The sequence below is a fragment of the Giraffa tippelskirchi genome, chromosome 2 (assembly GCF_054371585.1).
Source record: "Giraffa tippelskirchi isolate mGirTip1 chromosome 2, T2T-mGirTip1v1.2.pri, whole genome shotgun sequence".
Classification (NCBI taxonomy): Eukaryota; Metazoa; Chordata; class Mammalia; order Artiodactyla; family Giraffidae; genus Giraffa; species Giraffa tippelskirchi.
This window is the reverse complement of record NC_137276.1, coordinates 122,396,898-122,422,564: the sequence shown is the minus strand read 5'-3', so window position 1 is coordinate 122,422,564 and position 25,667 is coordinate 122,396,898. Positions and strand designations below refer to the sequence as shown.

The following is a 25,667-nucleotide window of genomic DNA, read 5'->3' as shown; positions in this document are numbered from 1 at the left end:
AGACATTTAGGAAGCCAAGTCTAACTCTTTGAGATAAAATCATTTCTCCATTTGGAAGATAAGAAAACTGAGGCACAAACAAGTAAAAAGCAGTCTGATCCCAGAGTCCAAGTTCTTATCCACTTTTCTACATATGGATGTTGTGGCTTCTATAAATGTTACATTCATGAAATGTAGCATATCTATATTCTAGCAAAATGCTCCAAACACTGAACCAAAATCTCTGAATTATCTGTTAACCTTTATAGCCACTGAAATAAAAAAAAACAAAGAGCACACTATGAATTTTAGAATGGAATACATAAAAATACCCATGACTCCTACCTCAAGTCTGTCTGTCCGCATTAATTTCTGTGCAGCAGCTGCAGCAGCTGCAGGTACAGGGACCCCAGGGTTCCCTGTAACCAACATTGGTGCAGTCGGTAAGATCTCTGCTGGAACCAGGCTTGGGGAAACAGGTCCCAGGTAGGGATTAAAGGCTGCTGATGCATTGGTAGCTAAGCTTGGTGCAACTGAAAACATTGGCTGAAAAATAAAATACAAGGTAAAATTTAATAGGCAGGTCTTGGTTCAAAGTCGATATCCTACATTATATATCTATCCCCCATCCATGCATCCATTCATCCTTCCATGCATACATCCATAATCCATTCTTCCTTTGCTCCCTCCCTCCCTCCCCCTCCCTCTCTCCATTTAACTGTACATTTATTAACTCTCATTTAGATTAAAAATGTTTCTTAAATAAGCATTCATCAAATCAATGTTTATCTAAAATATAATGGATAATTTATCTAGGAAATTTTCCACTGGGATTTTGAAGCTTGGGGTCTACAATACTTGCAATTACTTTTTGAAAAATAGCTCAACCATTCAATACAGCAACTTCTTGTAGTTACCTAATCTCCACCTTTGTCCTGATTTAATCCTAGAAACTTGTCTAAGAAAATACATTTCGTAATTGCTATGTCAGATGTACCTGAAAGATTTGTTTACAACTGTTAACAGGTTGCAAGTGTCTTATTATCTAGAATAAATAAAGCAGAACTCCCAGTGGATAACAGAGTTTCACAGTCAATGTAAACTGTGAATAAGTCTCAGAATATATGAAAGGTGATGATGACACCATTTCTTTTGAACACATAAGATAAAGTGTTTGGCATATGTAATTGTTGTAGGTTTTCCTGGGGAAATTATAGATGTTCCACCAGCTTCTTATTCCTTTGTGAGATACTTTACATCAGATTCAGCTTACTATGGAGAAATGAAGTCTGAAAAGAATACTCCTAAAGAAGTGTATTATGATTGTTCAAGGAAATACATATAGTAACACTGAATAAATGCTATAAGACAGATTTTTCTGCCAGAAATGCTTTCATGAATATATGAGGATGGTTTCCATTTGTTGATATGAAAATTTGTATGTCAGGAAATATATCTGTTCTTGAGTAAAATTAAATAATTTACCTGAAATTTACTTTAACAATGTGCTTTTTCATTTTTCAAAGCATAACCAAGCACAATTTTCCACCTTACTGGTTGTATATTTTCAACCTCCTAAGTCAATGAAGTTCTCATTCTTGATGTTTAATCTATGTGTAATAATAATGTTTGTTTCAAAAACACAAAAACAAATGGACAAAATGGATCCTGTTCTTTAAGGTAATTTTAAAGTTTGTTATCTTTACCCTGCAGTTAGGAACAGAATCACAGAAAGTTTTTTTTAGAAAGAAAGGGACATGAGAATGTAGATAATTCTTCCCTCTGATAAGAATAAGAAGTTAGATGATCCATGAGCTTATTTAGTACTCAAGAGAGTTTTACAGAATAAGGTTTTATGCAATCAAGATGTATATGTTACAGAAATAATTTTTATAATTCAGAAATATCTTAAAAATAAAATAAACTCTTTATCTAATTTGGCTCTGACTCATTCTGTATTTAGAAGAATAACACAGAATTCAAGTATTCCTTTTTTCTGAAGGCAGTGGTTCTCAATTATGGGTGATTCTATCTCACAGGGAGTATTTTGCAACATCAGGGGATTATTTTTGGTTGTCACAGCTGGGGGGCACTATTGCATCTAATAAGGAGAGGCAAATAATGCTGGTAACTATCCTACATCACAAAGAAAAGGACTTATTCGGCCTAAATGTCAATAGTGCTGGGGTTGAAAATCTCCATTCTGACAGCCTTCTCTTGATGTCACAAATTGTTTTAGGACAACATGTCTGCAGCTCGCATTTATAGTCTTAATCACAAGATCGTGTCATAGAGAAAAGTCAATACAACTTTTGATTCACTTGGGAGAAGAAAAAGTACATCATAGAGTCCACAGACGCTTTCAAATTAAAATAATTATGCCTCCCAAGGTGTTGGTCTGAGTGCCATGGTTAGATGCCCTGTCAGGTTGATGGCTCTTGATTGAAACAGCCTAAAGTAATACTTCTAGTTCCCAGTTCCATCTCTGCCTAAGGGAGCTACTCACTGACAACGGAAAACTGCGGGGGTCCCAGATATTAACAATCAATAACCTGTCAGAAACAGGGGCCCAGGGCAATCTCTCAAGTCCATCAACAGCTACTTATTTAAACAGCAGTTGATTTGATGTTGCTCCACTGACTACTGGCTGCCAGGGCAGCAGCAAGACAAGAGTTTACTTGTACAGTAAGTATGTGTTGAACTTGGGGCTCTATTCAGAATTATTCAGATTAAACTTACACCGTTACATACTATCAAATGCAATATGTGACATTTTCAGCCACATGTAGGTCAGCACCCTAATTTTTCTCTTAGATATTTAAGAATTATAAGTAATTTAGCATAGTAGACTAAAAAACTAGTTTAGAATATGGAGAACAGAAGCCAGTCAATATTAACTCTTGCCATGAATTAATATGTATTTCCAGAGAGGGTATTTTAAATGTAAACTTAAGAAAGTAATTGAGATGTTTATGTCACTTTCCACAATCTACTAAAATTATTTAGAAGCAGAAGTCAAATTGGCAAACTTATCTGGAGGGAAGAAAGCATCCTTAAAAATTTTAAGAAAATAAGATCAGTGGCCAATAAAATTCAGCTTTGTTAAATATCATTGAATAAAACAAATTTATAATCTGCTATACATATAAAATAGCAGTTCCATGTTATAGATAAAAGAATACTTTCATTAGATAAAAATACTGATCTTACTAACTGGGAATGATTTTTCCACTGGATTGTCTCTATAGAGTTGTCACATGAATTGCCTTTCTGACAATTTAGCAAATGTTAAGAACTTTAGGGCACTGTCCCCAGGTAAAATCAGTAGCAGCTTTCAAAATTCTAAAACACCAACTATGCAGCAAGCATTATCTCAAATTGCTCCCTCTCCAGATAAGTAGCATTATTTGCTAAACAGGCAGACAATAAATAATAATAGCTCTATACTTTGAAACTTGATTCCAAAAGTTGCCCAAAAAACATCCCCATCAAAGCACAACATCCCTTCATTTCTTCTGAGCTTTTGTAAATTCATTATATCCCTTTTTCAAGGAGCACCTTGCTGGAGGTAGGTCATTGCTGGCCCCATCAGAGGGCCCTAATCAGACTAGTGAAGCGCTTGAACTGTGGCAATGCCAGTTCTCTATTCCAAATGCCATCCTGCAGAGTTCAGCAGAATTGCAAGGACTGATATTAATGCAATGGTATTATCAAGAAGCATCCTATTTTCTCCTAAGTATCCACAGAAAAATGTATAATTCTGTAACTGGTGCATTTGAACCTGACTACATCCTTATAATAATGATTTACAGATCTTTGTTCCCAGAAGGCATAAGGAAGGTTGCTTTATGATTGCCTTTTTTGCCAGTGAACACCCTCAACAGAGAAAAACAAACTGCAATCTTACTAATGCTGGTGCATTTATGGGCTAATCATTTGTTTGTTTTAAATGAGACATTTGATTCCATTAAAGGTAATCAGGCTTTATTATGAATGAAAACATTATTCAATTTCACTTTAGGACCCTAGTTAAATGTGTGCAAACATGATTATTACAATAATTCTATTTATTGTGTGCCAGGTATTGTGCTAAGCGTTTTACCTGTGTTATTATATTTAATCCTCATAATAGTAGAAAATAAATTCCTTGGAGCAAACAAAAGCAAAACCTCCACTGCTTTTGTGTCAAGGAGGAGGGGAGACACATTTAGTTCACTATTAAGTCTCCAGAACTGAAAACGATGTCTGGTATACAATAGGCATTCGATAAATACACACTGAATAAGTATCTGAGTGAAAGAATGAATGAATGAAAGGGTGAATAAATTACAGCCTTATCAGGTGGATATTATTAGTTCCATTTAGCATATAAGGAAAAGGGTTCACCGAGACTATGTAAGTATGGTCACAAATGAGTGCATGGAGACCTATGACTTGCACACCTCTATGTTTGATACCAGGTGGTTCTAAAACCAGTGGTTCTCAATGCTGGCTGTCCAACAGAATCACCCAGACAACCTGGAGCCCAGAATGCCCTGGTTAAATAAACTCTCCATTCATCAGAATTTTCTAGGCAACAGTATTTTTTTAAGCTCCTGGGGAAGTCCAATTCCATATACTATGCGGTCTTCTACTATTTAAAAACAGAAATGGGTCCACTTTTCAGATTCTATATGAGGTCTCTAAGAACACATGTTTCCTTATGGCTCCCTGCTTTTAAACATGGGTTTCCCTCCACAACAGAGGCTGATCCTGCCAAGCCCAAATGCTTATTAACTAACTAGGCTTCAAGAATCAGGACTCTATCTCTTGGTGTTTGTCCTGATTCATCCACAGCTCCAACTATGAAAGGAATTTTCCTGCCCTCAGTTCCTATGTAACTCTTCATCACTAGGATCCAGTACTGATCACTAAGTGTGTTTACTTAACCACCTCTTCTACTTGGGCTCTCAGAGTGCAGTCTCATGCATTGTACATTGTCTACTAATATATCCAGCACTTGGTATCTATACAGGTCTCTACAAATATTTGCTTAACAAATATATTTATGGATTTGCTGTTTTTCTCTGCCACAAAAACTAACTAGTAAATACATTAAATATTTTCTAGTACACATATCTGAACATTTAAAAAGATTTTGTGTTATTTTCTCCCAATCTCAAATTTTAATCATTAATTTCTTTACTATGCTTGTTTAAAATTTATTTTATTTTCAATTGTTACATTTTTTTTTATACTGAACTAAGCTTCATTAACATACTGTTACCATGCTGTAATCTTGCAAATATCATGGGGGTCCTAATTTATTTTATTTTAAACACTGTGTGAAACAGCGTTTGCATACAATGTTTGCTAATTTTAATAAAATGGAGGGAGTATATAAAATAGATAATACATAATCAGTATGTTCTGGGATATAGAACACAAATTTTAAGTCAAGAGTTTTCTAGATTTTATGGGTATGTATGCATGTGTGTGTTTGTGAAGATCAAACTTTTAAGCAGGGGAAAACAAAGCTTTTAAAAAAATTAACAGCTCACAATCAAGGTGTACAAAGCCAAGTTTCTGGGTAGGTACAACCCTGTACAAAAGCTATAAACAGTCTCTGTAAACAATTATTTTGCATGTAAACACAGAGCCAAAAGCTAACGGGAATTATTAACAAATTCACATCACAGTGTATTTTTTTCTAACAAGGTAGCACATGATTGGAATAAAATGAGAAATACTGTTTTAAACTCTGCTTCTAGACTGACTTGCTGACTGGGCAAATCATATGACCACTTCCTTTATTCTAAATTTCACATTATCCTTCAAGCGAGTTCTCCTGAAATAATAAATACTTAAAAAAGCAGACTCACTTCTAGTCCTCCACAAAGAAAGGTATTAACAAACACAGGCTGGTGCCTAAGATTCAGGGCCCATTCTCAAGCTGCTTGAAGAAGCAGAGGCTCCTTGACAGAATCAGGCAGTAAGACGGGCAGGTTGGATGCAATAATACTCAGGGTGACTGACCTGGAAACATTTTACCAGAAGTACTTGAGGATAAAGCAGCCTTATCTCAACCACTAGTTGGATAAACTAAAAAGTAAAGCACTAAAACACAATTTAAGAATTTCTAGGTGTTCCTGGAAGTGTGACAAATGACAACTTCAAAGCTTTCAGCAATCAACTGACAAAAATGCTTGGACATGAAGTGACAGCAAAGGCAAGGTGACAGGAGCAGCAAAGGAGCTTCTAAGGCTTTAGCTAAATCCAGTAACTTTGAATTTCTCTGTCCCTAAGAAGCAATAGTTAGAACTGGACATGGAACAACAGACTGGCTCCAAGTTGGAAAAAGAATACGTCAAGGCTGTATATTGTCACCCTGCTTATTCAACTTATACGCAGAATACATCATACGAAATGCCAGGCTGGATGAAGCACAAGCTGGAATCAAGATTGCTGGGAGAAATATCAATAACTTCAGATATGTAGATGACACTACCCTTATGGCAGAAAGTAAAGAAGAACTAGAGAGCCTCTTGATGAACGTGAAAGAGGAGAGTGAAAAGGCTGACTTAAAACTCAACATTCAGAAAACTAAGATCATGATATCTGGTCCCATCACTTCATGGCAAACAGATGGAAACAATGACAGGCTTTTATTTTCTTGGGCTCCAAAATCACTGCAGATGGTGACTGCAGCCACGAAATTAAAAGATGCTTGCTCCTTGGAAGAAAAGCTATGACCAACCTAGGCAGCATATTAAAAAGCAGAGACATTACTTTGCCAACTAAAGTCCATCTAGTCCAGGCTATGGTTTTTCCAGTAGTCATGTATAGATGTGAGAGTTGGACTATAAAAAAAGCTGAGCGCAGAAGAATTGATGCTTTTGAACTGTCATGTTGGAGAAGACTCTTGAGAGTCCCTTGGACTGCAAGATCCAACCAGCCAATCCTAAAAGAAATAAGTCCTGAATAGTCATTGGAAGGACTGATGTTGAAGCTGAAACTCCAATACTTTGGCCACCTGATGCAAAGAACTGACTCACTGGAAAAGACCCTGATGCTGGGAAAGATTGAAGGCAGGAGGAGAACAGGACGACAGAGGATAAAATGGTTGGATGGCGTCACCGACTCGATGGATATGAATTTGAGTAAGTTCTGGGAGTTGGTGATGGACAGGGAGGCCTGGCGTGCTGCAGTCCATGGGGTCACAAAGAGTTGGACATGGCTGAGCGTCTGAACTGAACTGAATGAACTGAGGCTACTCTGAATTCATGAAATGCATAGGGAATTCGACATGAGTTCTGCACTTCTAAGTGGCTAGTTTGTGTACCTTCAGGGCAGCTACCATGGGAAATTATGGTTAGTCAAGGCCAACCTTTGGGTGCACAGGGAAAGGCATGGGAGGGGGCATGGCTAGGGGGCCTCTAGAGCTCAGATACAGCTCCTCAAAACACTGCTGATGCAGATTTCTTCAAGGGCAATGCCAAGAACCTGGAATCGACAGAATTTCTGAAAAGCATCTCTCTGAGATGGACCAAAGAAATATAAGAGATGCCTCCAAGTTGTGAAATCCTAGGTGCAGTCTATTTTTGGCTATTTAGCAATTTCTTGTTAGATTACTTTGTATCAGAGAGTGCATGACAAAGTAATAGTATTTTTTAAAGTACTGTGTGTGTGTTAGTTGCTCAGTCGTGTCCAATTCTTTGTAACTCTATGGACTGTAGCCTGCCAGGCTTCTCTGACCATTTTTTAAATCTACTTTAAAAGTATTATCTAGATAAAAAAAAATCCAAAATTATTATTTTTTAATTTGGATAATTAAATACTCTAGGTCCTCTATTTATCTTCAAAAACCATACAACAAACTGTTTGCATTTTTATTAGTCATTGAGAAATGACAATACAATTAATACCAATTATTTGATGATTTACTATGATAAATTTAAGGAAGTAGACACACAGATTCAATTACTTAATTTCAACTACCAATTTTCTTATCTTATGAAACGGGAATAATTATATAGTTGGTAGGATCTTGCAAGTAATACGTCTTACTAAACTTTTCACTATATGTTGAAGAAGGTCAGGGATTTTTAATGAATCAACCAAAGACCCAAAGTGGGTTGGTGACATGTATGCATTTAGTGTTTCTATAGCATGGACACCAGAACCTGAAGAGCCTGGGTGAAAATCGTGGCCCTCCTCCTCACTAGCTATGTAACTTGGGCAAACTAGTAAATCTCTGAACCCCTGAGTCTCCATCGCTAAAGCTGGATAATATTCCCTACCTTAGAGTATGGTTGTGAGGATTGAAGATGCAGAAAGTGCTGAACGCCTTAAATGCCCTCAGAGTACTGTAATTACTCCCCATCCTCAATGTTATGTTCTCTTTCTGATTCATGGTTTGGCACATTTCACTACAACATAATCAAGTCCATGAAAACAAGAAACTCTCCTATAAATCCCACCATTTCCAAGATCAGTCCAGTGTTGTGTCCTGGGGATCTTAAATTTACGACCTAGTTCTCTCTAACTTTGTGAGAAAATGAGAAACTAAACTCAGAGGCATGCTAGCTATTTCCTGGTCCCAACAGTACATTCATGAAGTCCCTGACTACCCCATTCTATGCTGCAGTTTCTATAACTGGACTGGGTTCTGGTTCCCAGTTACAATTCCTTTGGAGTCTTGGGTAGGTAACCTACTGTGAATTTCTGTTTTTCCCATGTTTCTCCTTCCTTCCTTAGTTCTTTCACCTATTAGCAATTTTTTAAAATCTCTGCTACATGTCAGGAATAACACTAAATGCTTATGAATTTGATTAGACCTTCATAGCTCCCTCCTCTTTTCATGTTTCCTCCAGTTATGGTTTGGGGGTTACACTGGTTGGCCATAGAGAACTAAGATGCTTTACCTAACTGACTAAAAACGTTGCCACTACTTAAGATATTCCTGCTACTCCCTAGGTTACAAATCTGCTCACAATATCATCTCCTCTGATATCACCACTATGTGGGTTGGATCCAAGTTTATAGCATGTCTTTGTGTAGCACCATCTATTCTAATGGCCATCTCCTTTTGAGAGCAACCTTTTTCCATATTTCCTAACCTTCCAGCCCTGCTGTAATTTCTGTTTGTAGGCTCAGCACTAAAATTCCAGTAAGCAGCTGGTTATGACCATCTCATTTATTTCTGAATCTCCATATCATTATCTTCATCAAAACAGGGCTTGCTACAAGAACGATCAAAGAGTCTCAGGTGGGGTTTTGAAGGCAAATTTCCTCAAGTAAAGCCTTCTCTACAGTCATTAAAAGCCCAAATGTTTCAAAATTGAATAATTAAAATGACTTCTATACTCATTGCAAAAACATCACTCTGAATGGAGTCTATTTTTAGACTATGATCTCAGGATGCCTTTAGAAGGGTAATTCCACATTCAAATCTAGTCGCATCAAAAAAAATTAACATAAAATCTGAATGGGCTCACAACTAATAAAAATAAATGCTTTGTCTAAGTGGAGAATTTTCCAACAAAAACACCACAAAATGTAATTTTTCTGGTTTCATAAATCTGTGATTTAGTGATCTCATAAACAACACATATTTTGTTAATAGTATTTCAAAGACATGAGCAGAAATGCTGTTTAGGAGTTTGTCACAAGATTACGCATATGATGACCCTGAAAGGGCCTTGAGAGTAAAATTCAAGGACTGCCTCAGGAGACGAGCCAATACTTCACAGTGAGGAACTCACTGTCATGACCTGTCCTTGTCGTCTGGGAACCACACTTGCTGATGTCAGAGGTGCTCCGGGACACTGAGAGGGAGGAGCCTGATGGTAAGCACGCTTGAAATGTTTAAGTAGAACAAAGTACCTCACACCAAGGAAAGATCTTATATCAATTAAAGCAGCAGCCACCCCAAGGATTTATCACATCTTTGAAACCGTGTAAGAGTCAAGTGTAAGACAACTCTTGTCCTATATTTTATGCTAGAGAGAAAGAGAAGACTTTTTTTTTTTAACCAAACGGAAATCTTCATGCTATCCCCACACAGACATGTGAAATTAACAGATGTCACAGAAACAAATTTAAGATATCATATTGTTAACTGAGTTCCCAATAATGGAAAAAAAATATATCAAGTGAAAACAGAATTATAACATTCTCTCACCTCAACTGTATAGTATTGATAATTGGTATCACTGCCGATTGGATTTGGAGATCCCTCCCACCTCGAAATGCAATCCCCCCCTCTTTTTTGGAATGATTGGTTCATTAAGTTCTAAGAGAGAATAATAATTACATTGAGTTCAGGTGTTAAAATGTATTAGGAAAAAAAATTAGTTAGCACACATGCTACAGTTGCCATATCAAAAAAACGTGGGTCTTCACATTTCTAGGACCCCATAATATTGCATATAAGTCAGTGACAGGAATATTCCAATTATTGAAAATTTCAACATGCATTTAAATACAAAATTACTATATCAAAATTAATATCAAAACATCTTTTGCAACTTAGTTATGATATTAATATCTTACATTTTTGTGGATAAATGTGAGTAAAGGTTATTAAAGTCATATGTCACATACACCCTCCCCCCAAATTCAAACAAACAAATAAATAAATATGCTCAGAATCAAAGGTTATCTACCTACACTGTTCAGTAAACATTAAATCTGTGTGACCACCTAGAGTTTATAAAATTTAGCGTTTTCCCCTAAAAAGTCCATATGAGTTTCCGCCTCTCCTGATTAGTTCTCTGATGAGACTTCCAGATCTATGATATGGATTCACCACTGTCAGAATTTTCCTAGCATCTGTAACTACCAAATAGTTTTAATTCATAATAAGTTTAAAAGAATAACAAAGGCTCCTTTTCAAGAAAGAGAACTATATAGATTCTCTTTAATAAGAGAGGGAAGGGAAACATTTACTCAAAATTAAAGATGATTTACACCAATTTTCAAAATGACTATTAGTGTTAAAAAGGTAGCCTGAAAATGCACCTAGACTATACTGATGAGTTTAATGGTCATTTTTAAAAAGACCATTGTACATCTGCAAGTCACAGGATTTAATTTGAAGATAATTTGAGGGGATAAACATCCTATCATGTCAATTTTCACATGATTTAGCCAGAAGATGAGTAACTTCATCGTGTAAAAATTGTTCCCAGGGAAATTGTTTCCAGGGTTTGACTGATAGTTTTGCTGGAAGATGCTAGGCAACTGATACTGTTACCTGTGTTCACTTGATCTAATGCAATCACCAGTTTAACACTGAAATTGAGCACTCAGCAAGACAAACTTAAGGAATGAGAACTAAGAACATGCTTACCACGGGTTGTAATGGGGCACCAGGCATCATGGCATTGGCTAGTTGCATTTGCTGGGCCAACATGGCCATGTTCTTCTGCTGAATCAAGTTATTGCGCCCATTTATCTCCAATTGTGTTTTTAAGTGTGGGGGTGGATGAAGATATTTGCAGTTCTCCCTGGAGCAACGACCCTAAGTAACGAAAGCAGAGAACATCATCTTAAAAAAATAAAATTGACAAATCTTAAAAAAAAAAAAATCATAATAATACAAACTTATCACTTGAATCTACCATGAGTCTTTCACACAATGTATTATCCAATGACTTTATAACGCATTTGAATACATTTATGAATAATGAACTCATTCAAATCTATTATCAAAATGAGGTATTAAGACATTTCAAAAAGTTTCAAGCTTAGAGAAGTTCCTGTATTAAAATATTAGCACTAATATTGCTAGATCCAAGTTTAAAAATCTACAAACTGCTAGGGTAATATTAACACAGAATATCAAATAAAAATTTTAGGCTCCTTCCTTAATGTCTCCTAGCTAACTTTAATGAACCCAAAAGAATCATGAAGTTTTACTATCTATTTTAACTTGCACTGAGTTGTAAGGGAATAAACTTACAGGACTCAAGGCACACTATCTTTAGTAAAACACCTTTACACATATCTCATAAGAAGTTAAAATTACCACTAAGCTTTATGAGCCTATACATTAAGAAATGTACAGATGAAAGGGAGGAAATTCCTACATATTTCCTGTTGAATACAGAAATCAGTAAGTATAATGAAATATTGGTGAAAAATGCAGCCTTTAACCTTTCCGCAATAAATCTATTCTCCATTACCTAAGAACTATAAAATAACAGAAACAGATATGCTAACCCTTCAAAAACTTATAGCATAAAATGGAGAAACAAAATAAGTTACTATAAAAATAATAAATATGAATATATGTTTCTTTTGGGATGATTCTTCTCATCAAAATATATATAAAAGTCTGTATTATGAAATATTGTCAGGGACAGACCCATTTATTTCAATACCGTATTGTCAAGTCATATTGATAGCAACTTATCTCCTTAGTTATTACCTCATAATCTCTTTCACCATTAAGTTTAGTTAGAACTGTTTGTGAGGGTAAAAAAAGACTTAATTGAAGCCATGAACCACCTTCTTGAGCTTTCTTTGATTTTTCTAAGAAAAACCTGTTTACCATATTTTGACCTTGTAATGTAAACTGACTCAGAAAACTGATGTTTGTGAGAAAATCTATCAGAATTCTAATTTTAATGACCTATTTCTGGCTTATTTTGATTAAGGTTTTCGGGAATAAGTTTATCCACAGGCTTATATCATAGGATACTGCCTGCTCTGTTAACAAGCTTTATGTAATAAAGCATTACTAATAATATTTCAAGTTAGGAGGCAGTAGAGAACAGTGGTCAACAGCAAGGACATTACAAGTCTCAGGACGTGGGGCAGAGGCCGAGCTCCTTCACTCATCAGCTACATGAACTGCATAAAAAACTAACATCTTTAAGCCTCAGGCTTTCATTCATTTCAAAATTGCTATATAACCTACGTGCATGTGTGCTAAGTCGCTTCAGTAGTGTCCAACTTCTGCGACCCTATGGACTGTGGCCCGCCAGGCTCCTCTGTCCATGGGGTTCTCCAGGCAAGAATACTGGAGAAGGTTGCCATGTCCATCTCCAGGCAATCTTCCCTACCCAGGGATCGAAACCATGTCCCTTATGTCTTCTGCATTGGCCCTATATAACCTACACTATATAGGGAAACCCTATATAACCTACACTACAAGTTTATTTTGAAGATTAAAAGAGATACTGTATATGTCACATCCTCGGCCCTGCCCAGTACTCTTAGAGGAACAAGGGGAAGATCAGAAGCTGCTATTATCACCACTCTCAGCACATTTTAAATTGTATACACAATAGCAGAAAAGCAAAATATTGGCATGAAGGTAACTTTTATACCATTAATCACAGCTATCGATACATTCATAAGTAAAGTAACATGTACATCTCTCTGATTTATTCCATAGGAAATCACCATGCCTGATATCTGTTGAGATCATGAGCATACTATTAGCTTAAAATCATCTGGATGCAAAGCAACTTTCACAAAAACAACACTTCAAGTCACAAGACAAACCATTGTGAATGACTGGCCAACCATGGATGACACATGGTCTGATATCAGAAATATCGACGTTTGGATATTTTAGAGAAAATCTACTTTTTCAGTACAAAGAATAACTTGGTTCTAAGAAAAATTCTGGTTATCAATATCTCCACATCATATTTCTTACTAAGATTGGACTTATTTAAGTTCAGATAAGCTGGGTTATATCCACTCTGAGGATTCAGTTAATGTCAGTTCACTCAGATCACTTTCTATAGTTCCACAAATTCCATAAATAACACAGAGACAGCCCTGGGCGCTGAAAGCAGCCTTGTGAACATCAACACTGGTCTTCCTCTCTCTTCATCCTAAGGCCTCCCTGGAACACAAACCTCTAGGGTCCTCCAACCTACAAACACAGCCTACATTCAAACAGTAAAGGAAAGAAACCACGTACAAATCAGCATATATTCTGTATCACTGCATCTCAAAACATTTAATAAAAACTCAGGCCCTTTGATTTTCATTCTGTCTTTACTACACGTACTCAGGAAAAATGTCATTCTACTACGCTTCTTACACAAGCTCCCTTTCCATGCTCAGGTTGATCTGAGTGCATTGGAGCCTTACTTTCAAAAAGCTATGTATGTCCCAAAGAATCAACTGAGGACATTTTGTGGAAAAGGTATGTAGACTACCTAGCCTCTTTCACACAGAGTTTGTGGCAACAGATCTGGGGGTCCAGGGACCTACATTTTAACAGTATTCCAGGTTATTCTGATATAACAGGAAACACTATAAACTACAATTCTGCAAAGCCACGTGAATTTTTCATTGACATCTGTGGAAAAAATAACAGAGTAGCCTCCGCAATGGATATTAGATAAACTTAGCTCCTTAGGAAGGTCAAAACTTGTTTAATGCTGACTGTGCTGCTGAATAATTGTGGTTTGACAAATAAAAAGGTCAAAAGTAAGTTAGAATAAACATCCTCTTCTAGAGAATTGCCTAAGCCCCGAGGAAAACCATGAGTGGAAACCCTTCTATGGAGAGTTAAGGTAAATATGACATTGGTACTTCTCCAGGTTCATCCATCTCCAAGTTCCCAGCCCTGTACCTCAATAAACATTTGCAGAATGAATGAAGCACATTTCTAACTAAATGCTTAAAGATGAATTATACTGTAACTCCATTCTGGAGACAATGAAGATAATAGAATAAAAACTAGATCTAATACCAAATTTTGACTCTGAGTTGTACTAACCTGATGATGCTTTTATTCAGAGGCCAGCAATCTGAACACACAACAAATAAAGCTTGCCACAAGAAAAGGAGAAAAGGTAACGGGGGCCTCCAAGTTTCACTAAGGAGGAAAGAAGATCTGTATAGAGATTCGATGCACTTGGCATCCTAAACTCTATACAGTGTTGAGAATATATTCTAAACCATCTAAAAACAGAAAATCAATCAGTATATTCTGCTCACATACACAAATTTTTGTATAGGAGCTACATCTCTAAATCATTAGAGATTTTACTCCAAGATACAATAAATTGGGTTGCAGGATTACTGCAAAAACGTGAGTTTTTGTAAAGTTCTGATTGCTACAGATAGAATGGAACTAAGTTGCTTCAGTCATGTCAGATTCTTTGCAACTGTATGGACCATAGCCTGCCAGGCTCCTCTGTCCATGGGACTCTCCAGGCCAGAATACTGGAGTGGGTTGCCTTTCCCTTCTCCAGGGGATCTTCCCAATCCAGGGATAGAACCCAGGTCTCCCGCACTGCAGGCGAATTCTTTACCAGCTGAGTCACAAGGGAAGCCCAATAACAAGCAGTTGCCTAATCCAGCACGCTATCTGTTAAAAGTACTAAAAATAATACGAGTAGCAAAACTCCATGACAGTATATGACAATTATCAAAACTATAAGCTTGCCCTTAATCATCATTCTATATTGGCATATCCACTAAGAAAAAATGCCATTCTAATACATTTCTCACAACGCTATGTTTCTGTGGTTTACTTTTGTTGATTGCACTGAAGTCTTACTCTCAGTGAGCTGGCCAGCTGATGCTATACAACTTATATCGTAAATACCTTAGACTCCATTCAAGGAGACTTTTTAGAAGTTAACAACACAGATTCCAAAGATATCCTTGTAATACATATGCTGTATATTTTAAGGAAATGAAGGAAGTTCAATAAAATATTGATCCAGAATGAGCCCATTTTCCTCTAATAATTTTTCTACATCTTTAAATAAAAGTAACCTGTTCAAAAAAAGTAAGAAATTTCCCCTTGAAGTCTTAAAAGCCTATATACAGCAATAATGGTCATCAGAGATCATTTGAGGCCAATGGAGAGATCAAATCATCAAATCCTCAATTTCTGAAGTCACAAATTGTTCAATTGTGACTTGAAGAGTTTTCTTACTAGCCTTTGAAATCAGTACAAACAGTGTGATTCCAACAAGAAGATGTACACTATTGTTTGAGCCTCAAAATAAATATCTAGTTAATTTTTAAACATTATAGTCTAATAAAGTGAGTGTGTGTGTGTTAGTTGCTCAGTTGTGTCCGACTCTTTGCAACCCCACAGACTGTAGCCCTATAGGCTCCTCTGTCCATGGGATTTTCCAGGCAAGAATACTGGGGTGGCTTGCCATTCCCTTCTCCACTAATAAAGTGTACTTTAAAATAATTATATACATAGTATGAGCATATATAATACATATCTAAAAATGATACATGATGTATACAATGAGGTATAAATTGTAGAATAAAGAGAAAACTGAATAAAACAGAGGTGGCGATTTGGAGATATAAGAAAACTATTTGCCAGCTATTTTCAATATTTAAGAACCTGCTAACAATCAAAAATAAAACATCTTACTTGGAACTTGGCCAAACTTAATAAAACCAAAAAAACCCAAAATTATATTTGAAAACTAGAAAAACAAATTTCCTGTTTTTAATTTCATTTCTTCCACCTAAAATAAAAGAAATACAGTGACTTATGAGGTCAGAATACAAAAAGACATCTCATTAAGTTACCAAATGGTGACTATGTTTTAGGATTAAAATTACTGAGTCATATTTGGGCAGTCATATTTGGGCAGTCATATTTGTCATATTTCCTGAAAAGAAAGGAACAATGAAAAACCTATAAGGATACCAGCTAACACTCAAAAATCTTTTCCAACTTTCATTGGAAATACTGGTTTTCTGATATTTCGATTGTTAAAACTAATATTTTCCTTGCAACAGCTGAGATGTGTAAATGTTTTGAAGCACTTTCTAAAGATATTCATTGCTCAGATATTGGCCATAAACACTGGCAAAAGAATTTGGTAGCTTCCTACTGAAAACCGTTACTGGTTTTTGATCAAATTTTTTTTTTTCCAGCTAGGATAATACAAATACGCACAAAAATTCTGCCAAGGTGGGAGAGTGATTGGCAGTCAAGAAATACTGCTTCATACTTTTCCAAAATGATGACTTTTATGGTTCTGTCATGCTTTTCAATTATCAATTCTAAGACAAGGGTGAATAAATTTACTTACATAATATTTATTTTAAAATTTATTTTACATATATATGCTAAATGCTTTTTTTTTTTCAGTTAAGTGAATGAATGTAAGTTTAGCCCTAGGAATTAGTTTGTTGGCTTTTGCAAATATTGGAAATAAATTAATTGCATCTAAAACACAGGATATTATAGGTCTTATGTATACCTCTTTATGATTCACTTGTTTCCATAAAGGACCTGTGTCAGCTGAAAAATTACATGCATTCTAAAAAGTAGTTCAAGGTTTCTCTACCTCAGCACTACTGACACTGGAAACCAGATATGCCTTTGGTATGGGGGCTGTTAGCAGCAGTCCTGGCCTACTAGATGCCTCTAGCACTCCTGCCCTCAGTTATGACCGTCAAAATTATCTCTTGATAATTGCCCAAAATTGTCTCAACATTGCCAAAACACCCCTGGGAGCCAGGGGAGGGTAAAACCATCTTCAGTTGAGAGTTAAGCACTGCTTATACCTAATGGAATTTAATGAAAGCTATATTAATCTGCTCAGGCTACTATAACAAAATACCATCGACTGAGTGGTTTAAAGAACACAAACATATTTTGTCACAGTTCTGGAAGCTAGAAGTCCAAGACCAAGGGTCTGGACAATTTGGTTTTCAGTGAGAGTTCTATGCCTGGCTTGCAGTCACCTTATTATTTCCTCACATAGCCTTTCCTTGGTGCATGCATGCACAGAGAGCACTCTCACTGGGGTCTCTTAAGACATTAATCCTTTCAGATCAGGGTCCCACATTTAGGACCTTAACCTTAACTATTTGCTTAGAGGTCCAGTCTCATCTCCAAATATAACCACACTGGAGACAGGGCTTCAATATGTGAATTTAGAGAGAGATGAGCATTCAGTTAGTAAAAGGGGCAAGCATAATTTAAAAACAGCTAACCTAAACTTATCTGTTAGTAGCTTTAAATATTTTCATTCTTACATTTAAGTGATAGAATTCTTTATTCCGGAAATTTCCTTGAACATAAGATAACAGATTTGTACTATAACACATGACTCTAAAGGGGTGGTACTCCTTCTAATTTTGCCAAATTCTAGTAGCTGCAGCTTCTAAAAACTTTCAAAGTATGAACATGTGAGTTTTACTATTTGTTTGTTTGGGTTTTAAATGAAATTATTTTATTTAAAATAAAAACAAAGACTATAGTATATCTTAGACTAAATACATTCTGAAATCATAACAGTCATATCAATCCATTCACTTGTTAACTGGAATACTGAAGATGCTGATTTTTTTTTAAGGACAAGCCACATTTTCTTGATTTTATTTCCCTACAAAGTCTTTTCAGAAAAACTGAAAGCTAGACACATACTCTCTCCTTTGAAAAAGAAGTTATTGAGAAAGATAAATTAAGTAGCCAAAGAACCCAGAAAAGTAGTTCTGACTGCCACCTGGAATTCTGGAGGACCCATTGCACAGTGTTGTTTTTAATCATATGAAAATGAATACATGTGTACAAATGTACTTACGCATATACACACATATATATTCACCCCAATTGGATACCTATTTCCAAGAGCAGTGTATGTATCACAAACTCAAACTTTGCTTTTGCGGCAATTTTAAGAAACTTAAGATATATGATTAAAATTTTTATTTCATGCTTTATTTGAAAACACACATGAGAACTTTTAGGAAGTTATGGAATAAAACTTAAAGGGACATGGAACTATCATTTAGAAAAAATTCCTGAAGTGGTCAAAGCAGATATGTTCCTTTTTCTGTTAGTCTCCAGGGGGATTTCACTGATTTGATGTCATCATTTGTTTTCTTTTGTTTTACAAACAGGATTCTATACTACATCTCAATGAGTTGACACCTGAACAACACAGGGGGTCTGGTAAGGGGGTGGTTGTTGGGGACACCAGCCCCTCCCTCAACATAGTTGAAAATCTGAATATAATCTTACAGTCGGCCCTCTTTATGGGTAGTTTGGCATCTGTAAATTTAAGCAGCTTTGGATAGTGTGGTACTGTAGCAGTATTTATTGAAAAAAAAATCCACGTATGAGTGCACCTACACAATTCAAACCTGTGTTGTTCAAGGGTCAACTATAGTATATACATTGTTAGTAAGTCAGAACCATCAATTTGCTATATTTAAATACTATGATGTACCACACGGTAAACAGATAATACTGACGTATTAACAGGATTTTTTCTATTCATTTTTTATTCTCAAATATTATGACCCTCTAAGCCATATTATAGGTGCACCCTTGTACTTATGTCAGTTTTACCATCTAAAAAAGCAAGAAAATATTCTTTAAAACAAACACAATATCTGTTTCAATTTCCTCACTGGACTTTCAGGTAACACCAGGAACAAATGCTTAGCATCCCCATAGAACATGAAGAAAGGAATCATTTCTCCTCTTATTTTTCTGGGAAATTAATCTCTAGTTTCCTAAACTTAACATGAAGTAAAATACAGCAACACTACATCAATACTTAAAGCTTAACTTTTTAGGTGTAAATTGCTATTTCTTCATCCAATCAACATAAGGACAAATGCTTGGAGCTTAGATCAACATAAGAGCTGGGAGAAATTTTTCCTACCAGTAAGAGAAAAAAAAAAGCAAAACTCTATAAATGTATTTTCACTGAAATATTCCTAATTTCTTTATTACTACAGATCAAAAGTGTTTTCAAACAAAAAACAATATAACACAATCTTTTTTTCTTCCTTTTCCTGATCCCATAAAATGTTCATGTTCGTATATACACTGTGGCTTAAAAACTACTAAGACTGTCAGTAAAACAAACAAAAAAGTATAAACACACATCCACACACACATATACAGAATCTACTGAGTTTAAATTTGTAATTTTACCATGGTTTGAAAGGACATAAAAGGATGTAACAGACTCTGTTTCTTGGGCATTACACTTTTTCTCACCCAAGTCTAATCTGACTTTAGGGAAGCAATTCTAGGTTAGACTTTCCTAGCTATTTCAAGAGGCCTCTCCAGCATTCAAATGTTCTAGGCTCTATTTTGTAGAACATTCCTAAGTTTGATGATGACCACTCTTGGACATGAAAACCAATAGTGACATTTACAAGACCCCAAAATATCCTCGATGCTGACGCAATAGCAACACACTTTAACTCAAACATCAGGATACTATGACTTTTTTCCCAGAGAACTCAGGAGCTTTAATTGCACAACTCCCATTAATCATCTTGAAAATGGCATAACTGAAACTCTACACGTCTAGATAAGTATTATGTAATTCATGACAGTCGGGTTAGCTGCCTCTGAGGAGGTGGAGAAAGGGAAAAAGGCAACAAATCACATACACATTCTCGTAACCAAAACACCATTCCTTTCTCCAGCAGCTTTTGTCTGTGAGAGATCAGATATACATACAACTGTGACAGCAACAGTTGTATCAGCACACAATTTCAGCTGATAGTCATCTGAAGAAATCTTAGCCTCCTCAGAGAGGGCCCACAAGGAACTTATATTTAGAGTTGCTTCTGATAGGATGCTGTAAGAAGAAACAGTCTCACTTTTTCCTCCTACTCTTGGCCTTCTCTATGCCACAAAGTCCCACAACAGTGTGCAGCCATCTATGAAGTGCTATAAAGGGTTTAGCTGGCACCTATTGTCTGTCACTATTCCACAGTCTTCCTGGGCTCCAAAGATGGGTCTGGCCAGCATCCCTGAGCCAAACCAGAGTCTCCATGACCTTGTGAAAGCCCAGTGACATTTGCTAGGTGCCAGTATCATTAAACAGTCCAACATTTGTTGGCTGCTTTTTTATGGCATCATAAAATTGGAAATGCCAGATCACTATGTTTCTATTATTTTTTCAATCGCTTCATTATTTTTGCGGTACAGCAACTGCCAGACTTCTAAACTGTTTGCAGCAGAAACACTTCTGAAGTTTTATGGCATCCAAATCAGACACTCTTCAATCTTGGCTAATAATTAAAAGCACGAACATTTACATAATAAAATTTAGAGCTCTATTTGTAGCGCATGCCTTTCAATTGAGAAATACAAAATGTTTTACAAACAGTACCCGATTCATCATCCTACCATGATTAGGCAGATTACAGCATGGTTGTCTCTATTATATTTCTAGGGCTTTTTCTAGGGCTTTCCTGAGGGTAAAAAAAGAGGTAAACTTCTTGAGTCAAACACACATAATTTTTCCCTTAACAACCCCTTGGAAGACTTGTTTAAGCAGTTCTTTATAGACCTATTTGAGTTCCTAGTACATTGATAAAGCAAAAGCTCTCCATGTTTAAATACCTTTTCAAATGGGAAGGAGAGAGGTTCTCGCTCAAGGACACATAGCTAAACACAGACAGTTTAACTACAAAGTTAGTGCTCTTCACCATTACATTGCTATGCTATGCTATGCTAAGTCGCTTCAGTCGTGTCCGACTCTGTGCGACCCCATAGACAGCAGCTCACCAGGCTCTGCCGTCCCTAGGATTCTCCAGGCAAGAATACTGGAGTGGATTGCCATTTCTTTCTCCAGTGCATGAAAGGGAAAGTGAAGTCGCTCAGTCGTGTCCGACTCTTAGCGACCCCATGGACTGTAGCCTACCAGGCTCCTCGGTCCATGGGATTTTCCAGGCAAGAGTACTGGAGTGGGGTGCCATTGCCTTCTCCCACCATTACATTAGAGGCATGTATTTGTACCAATGAACACTTGACCATTGTTCCACGTGCCTGCTTTTCTAAACATTGCTCACACTAAAATCATAGATGACTTCATCCAGAATAGGTCAGAACCAATGAAAGCTTCAACCCCCTTGAGTTCTGCAAAAGGAAAAGATGTTTCACAATATAAGAAACTAATTTTATCTTTATAGTTAAATTTATCTATTTTTAATTGGAGAATAATTGTTCTACAATATTGTGTTGGTTTCTGCCAAACATCAACGTGAATCAACCATAGGTATACCTATGTCTAAGCAACTACATTTTGAGAACACTACTCTAATAGTATTTCCAATGTGTCAGGGAAAAGAATTAAGATTCTTTTATAAATTTCACTTTCTCTGAAAACTAAAAAGAAAACAATTGAACACCAAAAAATTAAACTCTTACTTCACATCATCCATTTCAACAAGAGTCCTAGTGAGGCAAGAGGTTCTTAGACTTTCTATGGATTCCACTAACCTGGCCTCTGTGATTTAGACAGATCACATGTAAAGAAAAGGTGATTTTATATAGGAAAAGAGGATCCATTATATATATATATATATATTAAAAGTGAAAAATAAAGTTAGATAATAATACAGAAAGGTTTTAAGGGGTAAGATTTTCATTCAGCAATTTAAAGAAACTAAAGGAAATTAAAGAGGTAAAACATTTTGGTGAAGTAATACCATTACTCTGTATCTATATGAAGGATTTGTTTTATTTGTTTTATTGTAGATCCTACATGCCCACAAACATAGGAAAGCAAATCCTGTTTCTACATCTCTAAAATGTTAACATTTATTTTTAGTTACAATAAACCTTAAATTATAAAAAACTCTGGGATTCCCTAACTGAAAACAAATGTCACTAGCTTCCTGACCTCATAGATTCCGCCTCAAGTCCAGCCATTAAATGCTACTGCTTCACATAAACAATGACAGAGCATGAAGCAAAGGTAAGGCAACAAAGATCCTCATTACTGCTGACCACTGTCTCCTTCAGACATACCAACTTTGTACTTGAACAAAATGTGCTCAATGCCACTGCCTCAGTCCCTGTGGGGAAAGCACTCCACTACCCCCCCCCCGCCCCGCCCCACCTTCTCCCCGCCCAACATCCCCATTACAATTTGCTAAAATTGTGCACAGGCATCAGCCCTCCCTCAGACTTCAGGCTGTATCGAGGAGCAAGACAATTGGCTCCTGGGCCCAGAATACGTCTCTATTGGATGCTGACTGCAGTAGCACAGGCGCAGGGTGAAAAAAAAAGCTCTTGAGGTTAAAAAGCTGTATTACAACACAGGTTATCTGAGCCTCTCTCCTCCTCTGCCCCCACCCCTACCCCTAGAGACTTTCACTGGCTTTCTCTGGCAGGTTTCCAAACATCTAAGAGTAAACATCAACAAAAGTTACTTAAAAATTATTACTGGGAATAAAACAGGAAAGTCTCTGAATTTAGAGAAATCATTCATTATATTTCTACTATCCTGGAACAGCTCTCTGGAAAATGATCCATTGTAACAATAAATACACAAATAGAAAAGATGCCTATGAACTATGGAACTCTTTCAAGACATCTGTAAGATGAGTTTCTAAGGCAGAAGGGTATTGAAGTCGTGACTTAAACTTCGGCATTTGAAAAGCTTAATCATTACAAGGTGCTTGTTCTAAACAGCAATCAGAAGCTGTGGAGATACTCTGAAGTGCTTATTTAAAATGAAAAGTATGGAGATGTTGAGCCTCACGGGAATGCCAGCCATGGCAACACTGTTTTATAATAAGCCAGAATGTGAACGTAAGAGGGAAAAGCACAGGCAGCTGTCACATGATGTTTTTCTCCTGCTATCACATCATCAACATTTAGGCTGAAAGCCCGGATCTTCTAAACACCGGGCTTGGGTGCATTAACTGAGTAAAGCAACGTTATCTGTGAATCTGACACTGTCTACCTCTGGCTACAGCAGGTGGTTGTTAGTAGATATAGTCGTTTCACGTTCCTTGGCACTTTGCACTGTCTTCCTCCCAAGAGGGTCACAGGGCTTTACTGTGCACTAATTACATGTCTTCCTCCCATGCTGACTGCCTCCAGGAGGGGGCTGCGCCTCAGCCTTGTGCCCCCAGCCCAGTCCAGGTCAATACGCCCAAGAAATGTTTGCCAAGTGAATCAGTCCTGACCTTATTTCAGAATATAAAGTATTCTGTCCAGTGTAGAGAAATATAGTATGATATCACTTACATGTGGAAGCTAAAAAAAAAAAGATACAAATGAACTTGTTTACAAAACAGAAACAGACTAACAGACTTAGAGAAGGAACTTCTAGTTACCAGAGGGGAAGGATGGGGAAGGGATAGAAGGGAGTTTGGGATAGACATGTACTCACTGCTATATTTTAAAAGGATAACCAACAAGGACCTACTATATAGCACAACTCTGTTCAATATTATGTAACAACCTAAATGGGAAAAGAATTTGAAAAACAACAGATACGTGTGTGTAGAACTGAATCACTTTGCTGTACATCTGAAACTAACACAACATTGCTAATCAACTATAAATAAGTTTACATTAAAAAATTCTTCAGACACAAAAAAAAAGGAAGGAAAAAAAAAGAAATTAACACTCTAAATCAATCCATGAACAAAAAAGTGAAGATGTTAGTCACTCAGTTGTGTCTGACTCTTTGCGACCCTATGGACCATATAGACTGCCAGGCCCCTCTGTCCATGGGATTTCCCAGGCAGGAATACTGGAGAGGGTAGCCATTCCCTTCTCCAGGTTACCTTCCCAACCTAGGATTGAACCTGGGTCTCCTGCATAGAAGGCAGATTCTTTACCATCTGAGCTATCAGGGAAGCCCATACTTCAGCTAAAAAAAAAAAAAAATTATATAAAAAATCTTCTTCCAATAAAGTAGTTCTCAAAAACATTCCTCCTTCATCTTCACCCAAACTTCTGCATCTTCTCCCAGTCAATTCATACCCTATGGCCCTGTTTTCTCTCAATTCAATTATATTCTCCTTCTCCCCTAGTCTCATTTGCTCCATTTTCTAGTAACTTACTATTAATACAATACCATCATCCAAACACAAGTCTGTACTTTCCTCCGACCCAAAGAAACAATATGGTCCTTTGCTGGACTTCTCTGTGCCTTTAGTGTGAAAGCCCCTCCTCTGCAGGCCTTGGTGATCTGCACACAGGAACCATCCCAGGAACCATCCCAGGACGTGATGTAAAAGAGTAGTAGAGCCCCAGCTCATGGTTACAATCACGTGAACTGGAATCACAAGGTTGTTGGCTCTAAAGCCAACGTTGGTATTTATTAGCAGTAAGACTGACTTAATTACTCAGCCTCACGCTACTTAAACTTTCTCTTTTATAAAACAAGAATACCATCCTAGGGATGATGTGGCTGATAGATAAGAGCACGGTATAACAGCCTCTGATTAGGTGCTGGTACTCGGTGACTGGACAGCCCTGAATCCCTTTCCCTCTCCCAGCACATTCTTCACATCCCTGGAATTGTGCAACCCCCAATTTCCCTCACACATGCTTGAAAGCATTCCTTCTCCTTTTCCTTCAACCCCTGTTTTGACAGAGGCCTTCAGCTCACGGTCAAGTTAGAATCTCTTTGAATGAACTAACTTCCACAAGCCTCCAGTGGCTGAGGATGGCAAATGTTCAGTCCAGGGGGGGACAAAACCCCTTCTTTAGGAGCCAGGGAGCCCTGGCTTCAGTGCAGCTCTGTCAGCCACCAACTCTGGCCTCAGGTAGGTGCTCACCTCCAAGCCTGCACAGTGCCTTCATTTGTGAAACTGCATCTAAGGACCTTAACTCCTGAGTGGCTGTGAGAAAGCTTCCCCCACGCCCAAGGACGAATCAACCAATGCTCATTTCTCTGACCATTAGGAAACTATTTTAACAGGGATTGATAAAAACATGGAATCACTTTCTTAGGTTAAATCTGATG

General features: G+C 37.0%; 1 protein-coding gene across 50 annotated transcripts in view; it reads right to left on the bottom strand.

Moving 5' to 3' along the window:
- Positions 1-25,667, bottom strand: part of MBNL1 (muscleblind like splicing regulator 1) — a 209,260-nt gene that overhangs the window by 29,466 nt on the left and 154,127 nt on the right. For 39 of the 50 annotated variants that reach the window (XR_014076883.1, XR_014076882.1, XR_014076881.1 and 36 more), the window contains 2 exons: positions 11,312-11,482; positions 325-525 (listed from right to left, as the gene is read on the bottom strand). Coding sequence is in view for 43 of the 50 variants with exons in the window: in XM_081570533.1 (XP_081426659.1) it covers positions 325-525; positions 11,312-11,482 (372 nt within the window). In the remaining 7 variants the exon portion in view is untranslated. Of the gene's footprint in view, positions 1-324; positions 526-10,141; positions 10,253-11,311; positions 11,483-25,667 lie in introns of all 50 variants that reach the window. The other 11 variants (XR_014076876.1, XR_014076875.1, XM_081570525.1 and 8 more) reach the window with 1 other exon arrangement.